A 13,899-nucleotide genomic window follows, 5' to 3' on the forward strand; every position below is an offset into this window, starting at 1 on the left:
AAATGTTATTTACTACAGAAAAACAAGAAAAAAAGAATGCAATATCACTGATATTTATTTCATTACTGCAAGTAAACGTTAAGTAAAAAAAGAGCAAAAGAAAGTAAAGTAATTTTGTTGTTTATGTAAAACAAATTTTTTTTTTCTGAAAGAACATTAGTTATAGAAGTGATGTATATACATACATAGAAATATAATGAGACAAGAAAAAATAAATTGCGAGTGAAAATGAAAGGAATGATATATTTGTTGTGTTCAATTTAGTTAATTTTTCAAATATTTCTAGTTTGTGAAGTTAAAAGAAAAATAAAGAAAAAAAGAGCAAAATGACAAGGATAAAGGACAATGAAAGGTGGGTTAGCATAGGAAGGAGAAGAAATAAATAGTGTAGGAATGAAAGAAAAAATAAATAAAAAAGGAAAAAATATATTAGGTAATGACAAAAATGTTAGTTGATACATTAACAAATGTTTCGAAACTTTATTTTTTTTTTGCTTTTTTCCTCCTTTCTTCATTTATTTTTTCTGTTTCAAAAAAAAAAATTTCTCATGGAAATATTAGAAATTAATTTATTTATGCAATTAATTGCTATTACAATTCATTCGTTATTTGCAAAAAAAAAAAATTAAAAAATAAAAAAATGAAAAAAAAATCATTATCTTTTTCTTATTTACAGATATTATTTCACTATTGCCACTATCAATTAATGTTAGATGTGTTAAAATTTATAGTATCAATTACAATTTATTTATTTTTTAATTTAATTTCTAAAATGAAATGACACTAAATTATTAATATAGTAATTCTCAATAATTCATATTATCGGTAAAATGAGAAAGAAAAAAATGAGCAAAAGATGATACTACATCAAATCTATTTATTTCAAAGATTTTTCTTTATCATGATTTAAGCTCTTTTATTTTTCTTTTATTATATTACATCTTACTTATTTTATTGATAATACTGCTACATTTATATAGTTTGTAATTACCATGTCAATTAATATATTTATTCCAGTGAATTGTAATTGTAAACTGAAATAGGAAAATTTTATTTTCTTAATTTATCCATGTATACACATACATATACATACATTATCAAACAAACGATTAAACAATACAATTTCATATTTTTTCAATTCAAGGAGAAAAAAGAGAAAAGGATGTAATGAAATGGTATAAATTATAATGCTAAATAATTTGTAACAATTCCATAATTGATTTATATTAAATTATTTTTCTTTTGGGTTAAATTTATTATAACACTAAAAATTGAATATATATATATATACATATATATATATATATATATATATATATATATATGTATGAATGAATTCTTTACAAATTTTCTCCTTTTCCCCCTTTTTTTTTCATTTTCTTTTTCTTTCCATAAATTATTGTAAGGAATTATTTATATTAATTCATGTTTGCTTGTTTTTTTTCTTTTCTTTTTAAATTCAATTTATTATAAATTTTACGCAAACATTATCGTTTATTTTATATAAATAAAACCACTTCGTAATGATGAACTTTAACATTTACTTTTAGCTTAATTGCAATTTTTTAAAATTTGTTATTACAAAATAAATTTTCAAATTATTCTCTTTTTTTCTTCCTTTTTTTTTAAAAAAAATCATTCCAAAACTTTCATATATTAATCTCACAGCAAAAAATCAATTATATATTTTTTTTTCATCATTATTATTGTAAATATTGCAAAAAAATATATAAATTAAAATTTATATGGTGTAGAAGGAGATGGTGATGCTGAAAGTCGAAGTTGTGATCGTCGTCTAATTGAGCCTCTTTTTTTACTGGTTTCAAAAAATTGTTTTAAATCTCGTACTGGACGTTGTCTTTCAGCATGCATACCATCAATGGGATTCCAGTCAAGATTATTAGCATCTTCATCCTCATCTGCAACTTCCTCATCCTCACTAACATCTATATAACCTGATAATGAATGAGAAGCTGATGATCGTCTTTGTGGAAGTGTTTCTTGCAATAATTCTTCTTTTATTCGTGATACACCTGGTCGACTTTTTCCTTGTTTCAGAATCTTAATTATTTCATTGAATGAATAAAAAATAATTTACAATTAAATATATATATATATATATTAAAATTTCATCAATTAAATCAATAAAAAGAAAGAAGCAAAAAAACAAAAAGAACAAAAAAAAAAGAAAAAGACTTTTTTCCTTACTATAGGATCAGTTTGCATTTCACTTTCTATCATTTCTACAAGTGGCTTCTGAATAAAATCATCATTGTCAGTTTGAGTGATAGCTTCTAAGATATCATATAGATGAGTTTGAATATCTTGCTCAATTAATCTTACTTCATCCGTTTGTACATCACGTACCTATAATTTATTTAAAAAAAGAATATTTTGTTATAAATTTATTAGTAATTTATAATAAGAATTTTCATACATATTAAAAGTAAATTTAATTCCAAGTATCTAGTATGTTAATGATATATTATATGATATATTGATATATTAATTATTATTATTATAAAACGAAATAATTTTCAATTTTTTTAAAGGTTTTTTGAATAAAATAAGTTTCTGAAATTGTCACCAGTAAAAAATCATATCATTTGTTTTACTAAATTTGAATGCCTTAATATTATGAACAAGTGTAAAAAAATACAAACCATATATTCAGGCATAACTGTAATACATTCACTATCTTTTAATTCGATTATTTCCGTTTGTATAATACTATGAATTAATGTCGGATTAAGGCATTGCACAGCTTCTTCAACCATTTCATTAATTAACGGATCAGTTACAATTGCTGTATCCAATAATGTCACCATTAATGTTTGCTCACCTTTATCATTACTAAAAATAATTCAAATATTAGATTGATTTTATTGCTTCATTCATTGTGATCTAAAATAGTCCAATGAATATTGCATATTTATTATTAGATTTAGAAAATTTTATAAAAATACCAAATACTTACAATGATAAAAGAGAAGTTTGTACACCAGTATCATAGAATACTGTTTTTGGAAGTGATAGTTCAGTTAATGATTGAATTGGCAAAAATTGTTTAGCTTCAACTTGTTGTTGAATAACTTCTTCCACAGTAGCTGTTAGTGTTATTTCATTTAAATCTTTCGAAAACATTTTTGGCATGCCGGATTCTTCATCAATATCTGAGAAAATTGGTGGAATTTCAATTCCACGCGCTACAGCATCTTTTTGTACTTTCGTCAACACTGATGCTCGTCTATTTTTGCTCCAAAACAAAATATTCACAAAAATTCGAAGTAATAAAATGAAATTAAAACTAATTAATATTATTTCAACTAGCTAATAGAAATAATCATTCATTTTGTCAATCAAAACTTTGATATTAATAAGAGAAAAATTTTTCAATTTTTTCAATATTACTGGTAATTTAGAATTTTATTTTATCTTGTCGTGACTAAATCATTCAATTTGCAATTAGAAAGTTTTCAATTTCATATCTTATTATTCAAGAATAATTATTAAATGTATTGGAAATTACCTTAAAAATGATATCAAATATTTAGCTTTTTTATTATTACCCCACATTTGCATCATACCCACAGAAGCTCCAACTGAATCATTTCCTTAAAAAAAATGAAAAAAAATGCAACAATCAGAAAATGGAGGAAAAAAAAAATTAAATTAGGTTACTTATCGTTTATTTAAATCAGGACATTGATCATTAATAGTTCCATTTTTATTGATCTCTTAATTTGGAAAACAATTAGTTACCAGGGAAAGTGCTAGAATTTACCTAGTTTTAATTTAGACTGATATTCGAGAAACAATTTCAAAAAAACTCTGATATAAAAATCTTCTAATGCTCTTTGTATGACATTGATACACATACTGACCATTGCAAGACCAATTATCACAAAAATAAAACACATGATCATCAAACTGAAAATTAAGTTTAATTGAACTTATAAAAAGGATGAACTGAAAATTTTTTCAACTGAACTAAAAAATTGAAAAAGAAGTTTCAGTTTTAGAATAAACAAAGTTATATATGTTTTTTTTTTTCGCACTACATAAAATGTTATAAAAATTAACTCTCTTCGTCGTACAGAAAGATCACCCAATCCAATCGTTGATAGACTGAAAGAAAATTTTTCGTAAAAAATTTTGGTTATCAAAAATAATTCCGATTATTATTAAGAAAAGTAATAATGTCAAATTGTTAGAGTAGTTTTTAAATTTGTTGAACAAATAACCAATGGTCAAATGTTTGTCAATACAATGCACTTAATAAGTGTTAATCGAAAAATCAAATTTTATACATTTACAATTATGATAAATGATTAACCTAATAAACATGAAATAACAGCTTTCTGCATAAGTCCAATCGTGCTCCCAAATTTTAAAAAGTCCTGCACACAAGAATATCCAACTGAAAGTGATCCCAACAGCTAGTGATACAGGTATTCGAGGTGGTGCCATATCGTTTAATTCCATATCATCAACATTTTTTGCATCATCCTCTTTTATTGATTCTAAATTTAAGTTTTAATTCAACAAAAATTTTTTCGAAATAGATTTTTCATGCCAAATTTTACATCACTTCCTTCATACTGGATGCTACAAATAAAATCACAAAAAAATACTATTAAATTTTAAATTATTTTATGCTATTGTCAAATTGATTGTTTAAAGAGTTTTCAAAAATAAAATCAACAAATAAATAATTTGACAAAATTTACCATCAATAAATTCACCGCCTAATTGAAATTTCGGTTCTGGTGAAAAGTTATCATTGGTATCATCATCATTATTATCATTACCAACGGATATGCCACTTTCAAGCTGCACCAAATCATTATTGTTATTTTGTTGAATTGATGTTTTATAATTTATTCTGCCAAATATTCTGCATAAATTTGATGTGAAATGCATTAGTTGAATAGCATTGACAATTGCTTTATATAAGAAATTGCCAAGATCTCGAAGCGTGATAAGCATTAGTGGTATACCAATGATTGCATAAATTATTGTCATAAATCGACCAATTGATGTATTACATGCTATATCACCATAACCTGTTTGAAAAATGCTAAATTTATTTATAAATTTAAATCAAAAATTCACTAATTTAGTTTTTTCATTAAACATTCAGAAGGAAATTATGCTTCATCATATATTATTAGTAAAATTTAATGTAATAAAAATGATTGTTTTTAAAGTTTTTTTTCTCTGAAATCTTTAAAATGTTTGTATGAATTTAAAATATTTGTGTATTGTACCATTAATTTTCTTATAATCTTTCAAATATTTCTTAAAATAAGCTCATCAAATGATAAATGAAAACATGGATTTGTTGCTGAAATTCGATCATAATTTTTGTATTGTCACAATTATTTGTTACTTTAAATGAAAAATTATTACAAATTAAGTAATCGCTTATGTTCATTTATTAATAGTTTTTTCAATCGAATATTATTTGAAATTTTTTTTTCCACACAGAAGAAATTTATTCATAATTTAATGTAAGTAAAACTTTTTATAGTGTTGAAGAAAAGAAAGAAAAAACATTTAAAAAACATATTCATAATTGATTTTGAACAATTATTTCAGAGCAACCATATTTTTTTAATGAAATTTAATTTCCAATATGTTTATGTTTTAGTTCACACTTAATTATTTCTCACATCTTAGTGAAAAGCTTTATTACGAAGCGGTTTTTGATGAATATTTGAGAAAGTGTGTTGAATGATTGTTTCAAATAATTGATGCAGTCGATAATTGTTTATTATCGGATGATTGTTTTTTGATCAGCTGTATCAAAACATTTATCAGTGATTGATTGCTTCACTCACTTTCTATCCGTCATTGCGGATAAGAAAAATGTCTAATTTGACCGAGAACAATTTATATTTCAGCATGTTAAAGTATAGTATAAAAGATTGGGATTAGAACTGTATTATTTATCAGAAATTAATTTTTTTTCCATTCTGCCAGGAATGATTTTATTTTTGAATGAGAACAAATGAAATATAATGAAAATTATAATTGAAATGAGTTAAAATTTGAACTGAATCTACGTTGTTCATTTTTGAAGATTTTTCATTTTTTTTTTCTTTTGAAATAAAGTTTTTTGGTAAATTAAAAGAAAAATACAATCCGTCAACTAACTTATGGAATAATTCAAAAAAAGCAAGGCTAAAACTAAAGTTTTCAAAATTTTACTTCGTCAGGAAAGTTGTTTCCTAACATAACAAACCAATAATATATCGATTTGTTCTGATAAAAACAACACTGTTTACAACGGAAAATTGTAGACATTACTGAATTTTTTTTGTTAAAAATAATAACAAAGTAATTAATTAAAGTTCCATGATTAATATTGATTATCAAATGTTTTATTTTTGATCTCTGACTTCAGAATATATATATTTCAACTAAAAAGAAAAGAAAAAACATAATGTGGTGAAAAATGCATTTTCACATAACCATTTGTTTGATTTATTTAACTATTTACAATAAAAAAAGAAAAATTTATATGCACTGGAAAATTTTTGTAGTTAGATCAATTGAACTGATTGATTGATGTAATTGCAAAACTAACTTTAAAAATAAACTATTTTTAAATCTTTTCTCTTTTCCATAAAATTTTATAGCATAAAACTTTTTCACTGAAAATACCATTACAAATGTACACGTAAAATGCATTAGAAAGAGAAGTGAAAAATGCTAACATTTTTCATAAATTTATTTCTATTTTTCTGACTTAAATTCAATGTTATCAAAAGTTGCAATAATGCAAGAAGATGAACGAAAAACTTTGCAAATACGACTTACGAATTTTGCTGACAAAAAATTAATCATTATATCGGATAAAAATAATGTAATTACAAAGAATGCATTATTATTATACTCTAATTTATGAAAAAAATTCAAATCAACTTTTTTCTTTTTCTTTTCTATTTAGCTTACTGTGATTGAATAAATTATTTGTCAACTACTTGCTAACTGCATGCTATAATATGTTCATTTGCTTGGCGTACTGTGATTCAACTTCATGTTTTATTTGCATTTTTTAGCAGAGGAAAAAAGAAAAAAAAAAAAAAAATTAAAATTTATCTGCAATAACTACAAACGTAAGTTATATCTCATTTAACAAGTTTCGAATGTTATTTTCATATGTAAATCAATTAACAAACAAACATTTCTATGCATACTTTTTCTGACATACAAATAAACCGTTTTTTTTTTTTTTTAAAGAAAATAATTAGTAAAAAAATTAATATTATTTATGCTTTTCAATATTATTTCATGAAAAAATAAAATATTTTTTCTTTTTGAAAAATAAATATATGAAGATGCTTATACAATATTTATATAGTTTGCAGGATATTTTCATGCACTTGGCATGCAGTATGTAAACATTTTAGCAAACTAATCCGATTTATAATTGATGTTATAAATTATGTAAAAATTTAGAAATTTATCTGATATCATTAAACAAAAATAAAAAAAAGGAACAATTTTCTGCTTTTAAACATTTCTATGTTTTCCTCATTAAACCAAATCTAACATCACATAAAATATTCCACTGTTTCGTTAGTTTTCATTAATAACAAAAAACTTTTAAATTGAATTCAAAAAAAAAAAAAAATTTTTTTTTGCAGTTTATTGTTTTTCTAAAGTATATGCTACAAATATATTAAATTACATAGCCTTATCCTTAGCTAATTGTTAAATTGTACTTTTTTTTTTTTTTTTGATTTTGATTTTTTGATAAAAGTAAACCATAAAACTTATATTATTACTCATTTTTGCTTCTTAAATTTGTTTTTTTTTTTTTTTTTTTTTTTATTCTTTGGAATTTAATCCAAACTTTCATCATCTTTCCTTGCTTCTTTCATCCAAGAAATATTCATAATAAGCTAAGAAATAATTAATTGCTGAAGTAAATGTGAAAAAGCATTATGAAATGAATTTCTTTAAATTTTTTAGTGAAAAGAAAAAACGATTTGAATAGGTATGTAATTAAACTTGAATAAAGTATAAATCTAAAATATAAGTATTGCATGTAGAGCAAATGATGAATAGATAATCAAAAAATTGCATGCAAAATGTTTTATTAAAAGTATCAATTAATAAGAGAAAGATTATTTTGTTGACCCGCTTTTTTTTCAGGCTTTGTTCGACACTTTATTTTTCCATTAAATGATTTTTTCCAAATTCAATTTCAAATTTTCTGTTGCGAATGAAAACTAGCTAAACAATGAAATAGTTTATATAACGTTAAAATTGTTTAATGCTAAAAAAGTAGAAATGCATCGTTAAAATTCTCCTCATTTTTTAAATTTAATTGCATGATTGCACATTTGAAATTGTCTTGAAAAAGGGCAAAAAAAGAAAAGAAAGGATAAAATTCAGCTTTTCAGTTAATTCAATTCACATAATTAAAACCTATTTCGACGGTCCACAAAGAAAAAATTAAAAAAAAAAAAAGGAAAAAATGAGCATTTTAGGAAGCAAGAAGAAGTGATCTAGAAAATTTACTTTTATACCTAACAGGCATTTTGCTGTTTAAAATGAAATAATTTGATAAATGTTAACAAAAGCAAAATTCCTACTTTTTTTATCTGAAACCTAAAACAGCAGATTTTTTTTTTTCAAGTTAAAAAGTTGATCCATTATAACTGGATTACTTTAAGAAATTCTTCCTTTTTTTACTATTGAAATAAATGAAACTAGCAGAAATATGAAATACTGCAAATTGACTAGCGAGAAAAACTATTTTGATAATTAATCATTGTTAAATAAATTAATTAATCGATCCAATAATTCAACTTTACTATGTTCTTCTCTTGATATAAAAATGAAATGAATTTATCAGTAATGCATAATTAAATTAAAAAAAATAGATTATCGGAAAGCTGCAATATGTTATTGCTTTCTTTAATTACAAAACTTTTTAAGTTTTAACTTACCGTACATAATAAGACAAAAGTATTAAATATTGATAAATAATAAATTTATTTACTATAGCATTATGGTCAGATATGTATGATGTTTTTTTCGCCTCAAAAAAAAAGACAAAAAGAAATTTAATAAATCGTTGATAAATGAAATCTTATAAAATTTTAATATTTCAACAAATTAAATAACAAAATTTCTTACTTACATGACATATAAATTTTTTGTTTTTTTATTTTTTAAATTTTTTTCTTTTTTCTTGGAATATTTCTCTCGTTTTCACACTTTTTCAATTTCACTTTTCTTTTCTTTCTTGCACCACATCATCATGCATTGTTCCATTATTAAATTGAAAAAAAGACAAAAAAACAAAAAGACTATTTAAGTAATATAAGAAGGTAATTATTCCGACAACTTTATCACTACATTTCTTAAGCATAATAAATTCATGAAACTTTCATATCTGTTGATAAAAGAGAAAAAATTCTATTCTTTACACAAAATTTATTATTATCAAACTACAGCAAAAGCTGTTATTTATCTAATTAATCAATCAGTGACTGAATTTCCCTATGATCACACTTGAAATTTAATACTCCCTTATAAACAAAAGAAGCAATTCTTAAAGCCAGCTGTTTAATTTATTATTTTAATTTAAAACCATAACGCAGTTGTTAATAATTTATCACTTGGCACATACATACATACACATACACACACACATTTTATTATAAATAAAAATAGAACGAATGATACTTAACGTGCAGTAAATTATGATTTATCGGAAAAAAACGAAGAAAGGTTAGGTGTTTTCATTTGAAATCTAAAAACTCACAAAAAAAAGTACAAGCAGTTAAGTAGAAGAAGATTGAGAGAGTAAAGAAAAAAAATATGATTTTTTAAAAATCATTTTCAGATAGAATTATCACTTTCAAATGATTAAATGATAAAATTATCATTTCCAAAATATACTTTTACCAAAGAGTTGCATATTATTTATGCATCGAAACGATAATAATAAGAGCTTTTGATTATGATTTAGCTCTAAAAATAAATTTCAAAGTTGAAAAGGGAATTTCACCAACAAAAGTATTCATGGTAGTAAAAAAAAATAGATATCGATTTTTACTATAATTATAATAATTATTATTATCATTACTACTATTATTAATTAGTTAACTAATTATTATATAATTTTCTTATTCCTTTTTTTTTCATTATCAAATGACAACGAAGTTAACAAATAAATTCAATAAAATTAAATATTGTATTCAATATTCCCATTTTCCAACTATCACCTGTTATTACTAATATCGTTTCGATATTAGTAATAGTATATAATGCAATATTCAAAACGGTATCTTGTTTAGTACTAATTAAATGAAACTGATTCATAGAATAACGTTGCATATTTATTCCAAAGAAATCAGATTTTATGCAAAAGACATATAAAAATAATAATTAGCATGATTTGATATTTTTCAAAAACACTTTAAAATATTTAATCACTTTCGTAGGAATGAATTTATGCTTTGTATCTAATATTTAGCAATGTGCGACTGATGCATATTTTCCAGTGTTGGATGAAAATGTATTTAGAAGATTGCATACCTACCAAATTGTTTTTTTTCTCAGTTTTTTTCATTTTATAGCACTCTAATATATTGATACACGAATTATTTTTTTGCATATGAATAAGTTATAGTTCTTTTTGCAAAAATTATTATATATTATTGGTAATAATCGCTTTCACCAAATTTTTCTTACTAAAAAAAAAATAACTGAAACTTGAAGCATTGATGATTTTCCAAAAAAAAAAAAAACAATTTAAGAATAATATTAAAATAAAAGTAAAGCAAAAAGAAAATAACATTTTATTTGACTTAAAAATTAAAGATATCTTGCTAAATGTTTAAATAATTCACCATTTTCGTTAATTCTTCATTTAAAAAACTCATTTTTTTTTAACATTAAATGTTAAATGAGTTTGTATGAAAAAATTAATCCATTCAGGCAAAAAAAAATTCTTGTTTTGACAATAATAATTATTATTGTCAACAACAATACAATTTTTATTTTAGCAATAAATTTCCTAATTTATTATTTCATAAATGTTACGACAAAGCATTAACTTTTTTAAAACTAACAAACATATTTTTTTTCCTCGAATAGGTAAATGGGAGGAACATGTATGATATAATATATTTTGATATTTACGACTGTTGTATAAGCGAAATCTGAAGTGAAATTTGCACTTCAAAAGTAACTAACGCTAATTCATCAATCATTCATCATTCCTATTTCAACATTTCAAATCTTATCTTGTCATCTAAATAATTAAATTTTATTTTATGTGCAATCGATTATTTTTTAGCAATAGTAATATAGCACAAAATGCAATTGTTTAACAAAAAAAAAAAACGATATGATAATTTGAAACATGATAAGAAATTTTTTGATATCAGATATAAAACAAATGAATTTCCTTTTTTTTTCGTCTTTTAATATATGTGTTTATGTGCTTTATATATATATATATATACCAATATTAATAAAATAAATTCTTTGTTCATTTATCAGATAGTTAAGATATTTAATTATAATAATAAAATTAAATAAAGAAAGAAATCAATAATGAAAAAGAATGAATCAAGTAAGAATATTAGAATATTATCAAATACTTTGCAAATGTAATCATATTAACTTAGAAGGTGGAGAAAATTTTCTCATTCTTTTTCGTTTGTTTTCTTAAGAGATAAAAAAATATTTTTTTATCAGTAATATTTCACTTCATTTGTAAGTATATCAACACAGCAATGATTATTAGTATGAAGGATCATTCGTGTTTTTTCTGTTTTGTTTCGCCTCTGTCAGATATTTCTTTTTTTTCTGTTCTATTTCATATGTATAATACTAAACTTAATTTTGATAAACTAAATGAAATGAAAGAAAAGGTTATTTTCATTTCCCATAGAGGAGAGAGAGAGAGGAAGGAAAAGAAAAACTTGTTTAAAATTTAGATAATTTTAGGATTAAATCTTACTACAATAATAAATAAATAATAATAATTATTATTAATAAAAACTGAATTAAATGAAATCGAAACTCTTTCTCTTATTTATTCATTTCTTTCTTTCTTTCCTTTCTTTTCTTTTCTTTTCTTTTTCATTTTGCTAAAATGATTTTGTTAACAATAAGCGTCAGCTGTATCTATGAGTTTACAAAATCTATTGTACCATAAATCATTTTCCCAATGAAATTGTAAGCAGATAATGAAAATTTTCTCACAACAGCTGACTTAAAAGAAATCATTGAAGCATATAATAACAACTGGACAATCTAAAACAATCTAAATTAATGAATTAGTATTTAAGAAAGAAAAAAGAGAATCAAGAAGGCAAACTCTTACTCAATCTCATACAACACTATGAACCATGCAAATTTCATCACGAATGGAATTATAAATTAAGCATCCTTTATTTTTGCATATAAATGTCAATAAGAAAAAAAGAAAGAAGTTAAATTTTTAGGTTATATTATTTATTTCATTGCATTATTAAAAAGTTTTTAAGAATTATTAGAATTTAACAAAGATTATTTCTATTTTTTGCTTGTAAATTATACTTCCTTTTTTCTTTTTCAATTTGTGAGACTATTGCAAGAAATAATTCTTCATAAATATGAAATGAAGGAAATTGAAAAGTATTTGTTGAAATTTATGAAGTCTTCTGAATTTTGTACAACCAATTTTTCATCATTTTTACAGAATTTTAACAAGCTTAAGAGAACAAACATAATCCTACCACTAATCTTCTCATTCAAACATAGCACTCACTAGACAGAAATTAATTATCAATTTTGTAAACTTTATTAGCATTTTTCTTTCAAACTAATTTCAAAATAAAATTGATGATATGAAATTTAATAAAATTTCAATGGTTTTACTGTCCAACATTTTGTTGGATTTGAGAAAGAGAAATTAATTATCAAATTTAATTAATTAAAAAATTTAAATCATTTGTAACAAAACGACTTTTAGTAAAACTCTGTGCACATTCAAACTGTAACAAGCAACTTTTATTTTGATTTTGTTCAAAAAAAGCATTTGATTTACTTTAATTTCAATAAATTTTAAAAAGTTCGAACAAATTTCCAATTAAGTAATTAAGATAGCAGAAAAGATAAACAAACCGATTGTTGTAAGAACTGTGCCAGAGTAGTATAAAGCAGTTGTAAGTGACCATTCTGATTGATTATTAAACGAAACACCAATTTGCTGATGTAAATAATCAATGGCTTCTTTTAATAGATGCTTTCGTTGTTGTGATGTTTTAATACTGTATATTTCATCAAGTTGTTCCAGAAATAATTCTCTTTGATGAATGTAAAATTTATATTCGTTCAGTTTCCGAGCTTGATCTGATGCACCCTCAAGCCAAAGGAATAATAATGCTCCAAGGAACATATAAAACATCATAAATGCCAATGAGAATAAATAATCGAGATGAAGAAATTTGTACCATTGTTTGATCCGTTTTAAGCATATATTTGATATAGGAGTTATTGTCTTATTAGCATTATTTATTATTTTATTAGAAGATGAAGTGGATGTTTCCCTGATAACTGACATTGATGGCATATTTGAGTTTTGTTGCTTACGATCATCACAGCTTTGACGAGATGAAACAGAGTAGGATCTAAGAACAGCCTCTGAACGTGATGAAGTAATTGCTGATCGACTATCCACATTAGGATTATTACATGCAAATGATGATGATGCTAAGTTACAATTGCTCGTTAGCAAAACCGACATGATGTACTGTACATCCTCTATGTGACTACAGGAAGATGGTTGCTGTTATGAAATAAAGTAAAATCGGTAAATATTGATAAATAGAATCAGAATGAAAATTGAGATGTCATTTGGCGCGTAAGAATGAGGTAATT

General features: G+C 23.3%; 1 protein-coding gene across 1 annotated transcript; it reads right to left on the bottom strand.

Moving 5' to 3' along the window:
* Window positions 1–1,734: 1,734 nt before the first annotated feature.
* Bma-twk-8 (Uncharacterized protein) lies at window positions 1,735–13,765 on the bottom strand (the record flags this gene model as incomplete). Its single annotated transcript, XM_043074309.1, has 10 exons — window positions 1,735–2,061; window positions 2,209–2,367; window positions 2,664–2,853; window positions 2,978–3,256; window positions 3,530–3,614; window positions 3,785–3,930; window positions 4,084–4,128; window positions 4,337–4,523; window positions 4,731–5,066; window positions 13,144–13,765. The coding sequence occupies 10 exons, from the start codon at window positions 13,763–13,765 to the stop codon at window positions 1,735–1,737; spliced, it is 2,376 nt and encodes a 791-aa protein (XP_042930243.1).
* Window positions 13,766–13,899: the final 134 nt, after the last annotated feature.

Source organism: Brugia malayi, assembly GCF_000002995.4.
Source record: "Brugia malayi strain FR3 genome assembly, contig: Bm_v4_ChrX_scaffold_001, whole genome shotgun sequence".
In the NCBI taxonomy this organism is placed as follows: Eukaryota; Metazoa; Nematoda; class Chromadorea; order Rhabditida; family Onchocercidae; genus Brugia; species Brugia malayi.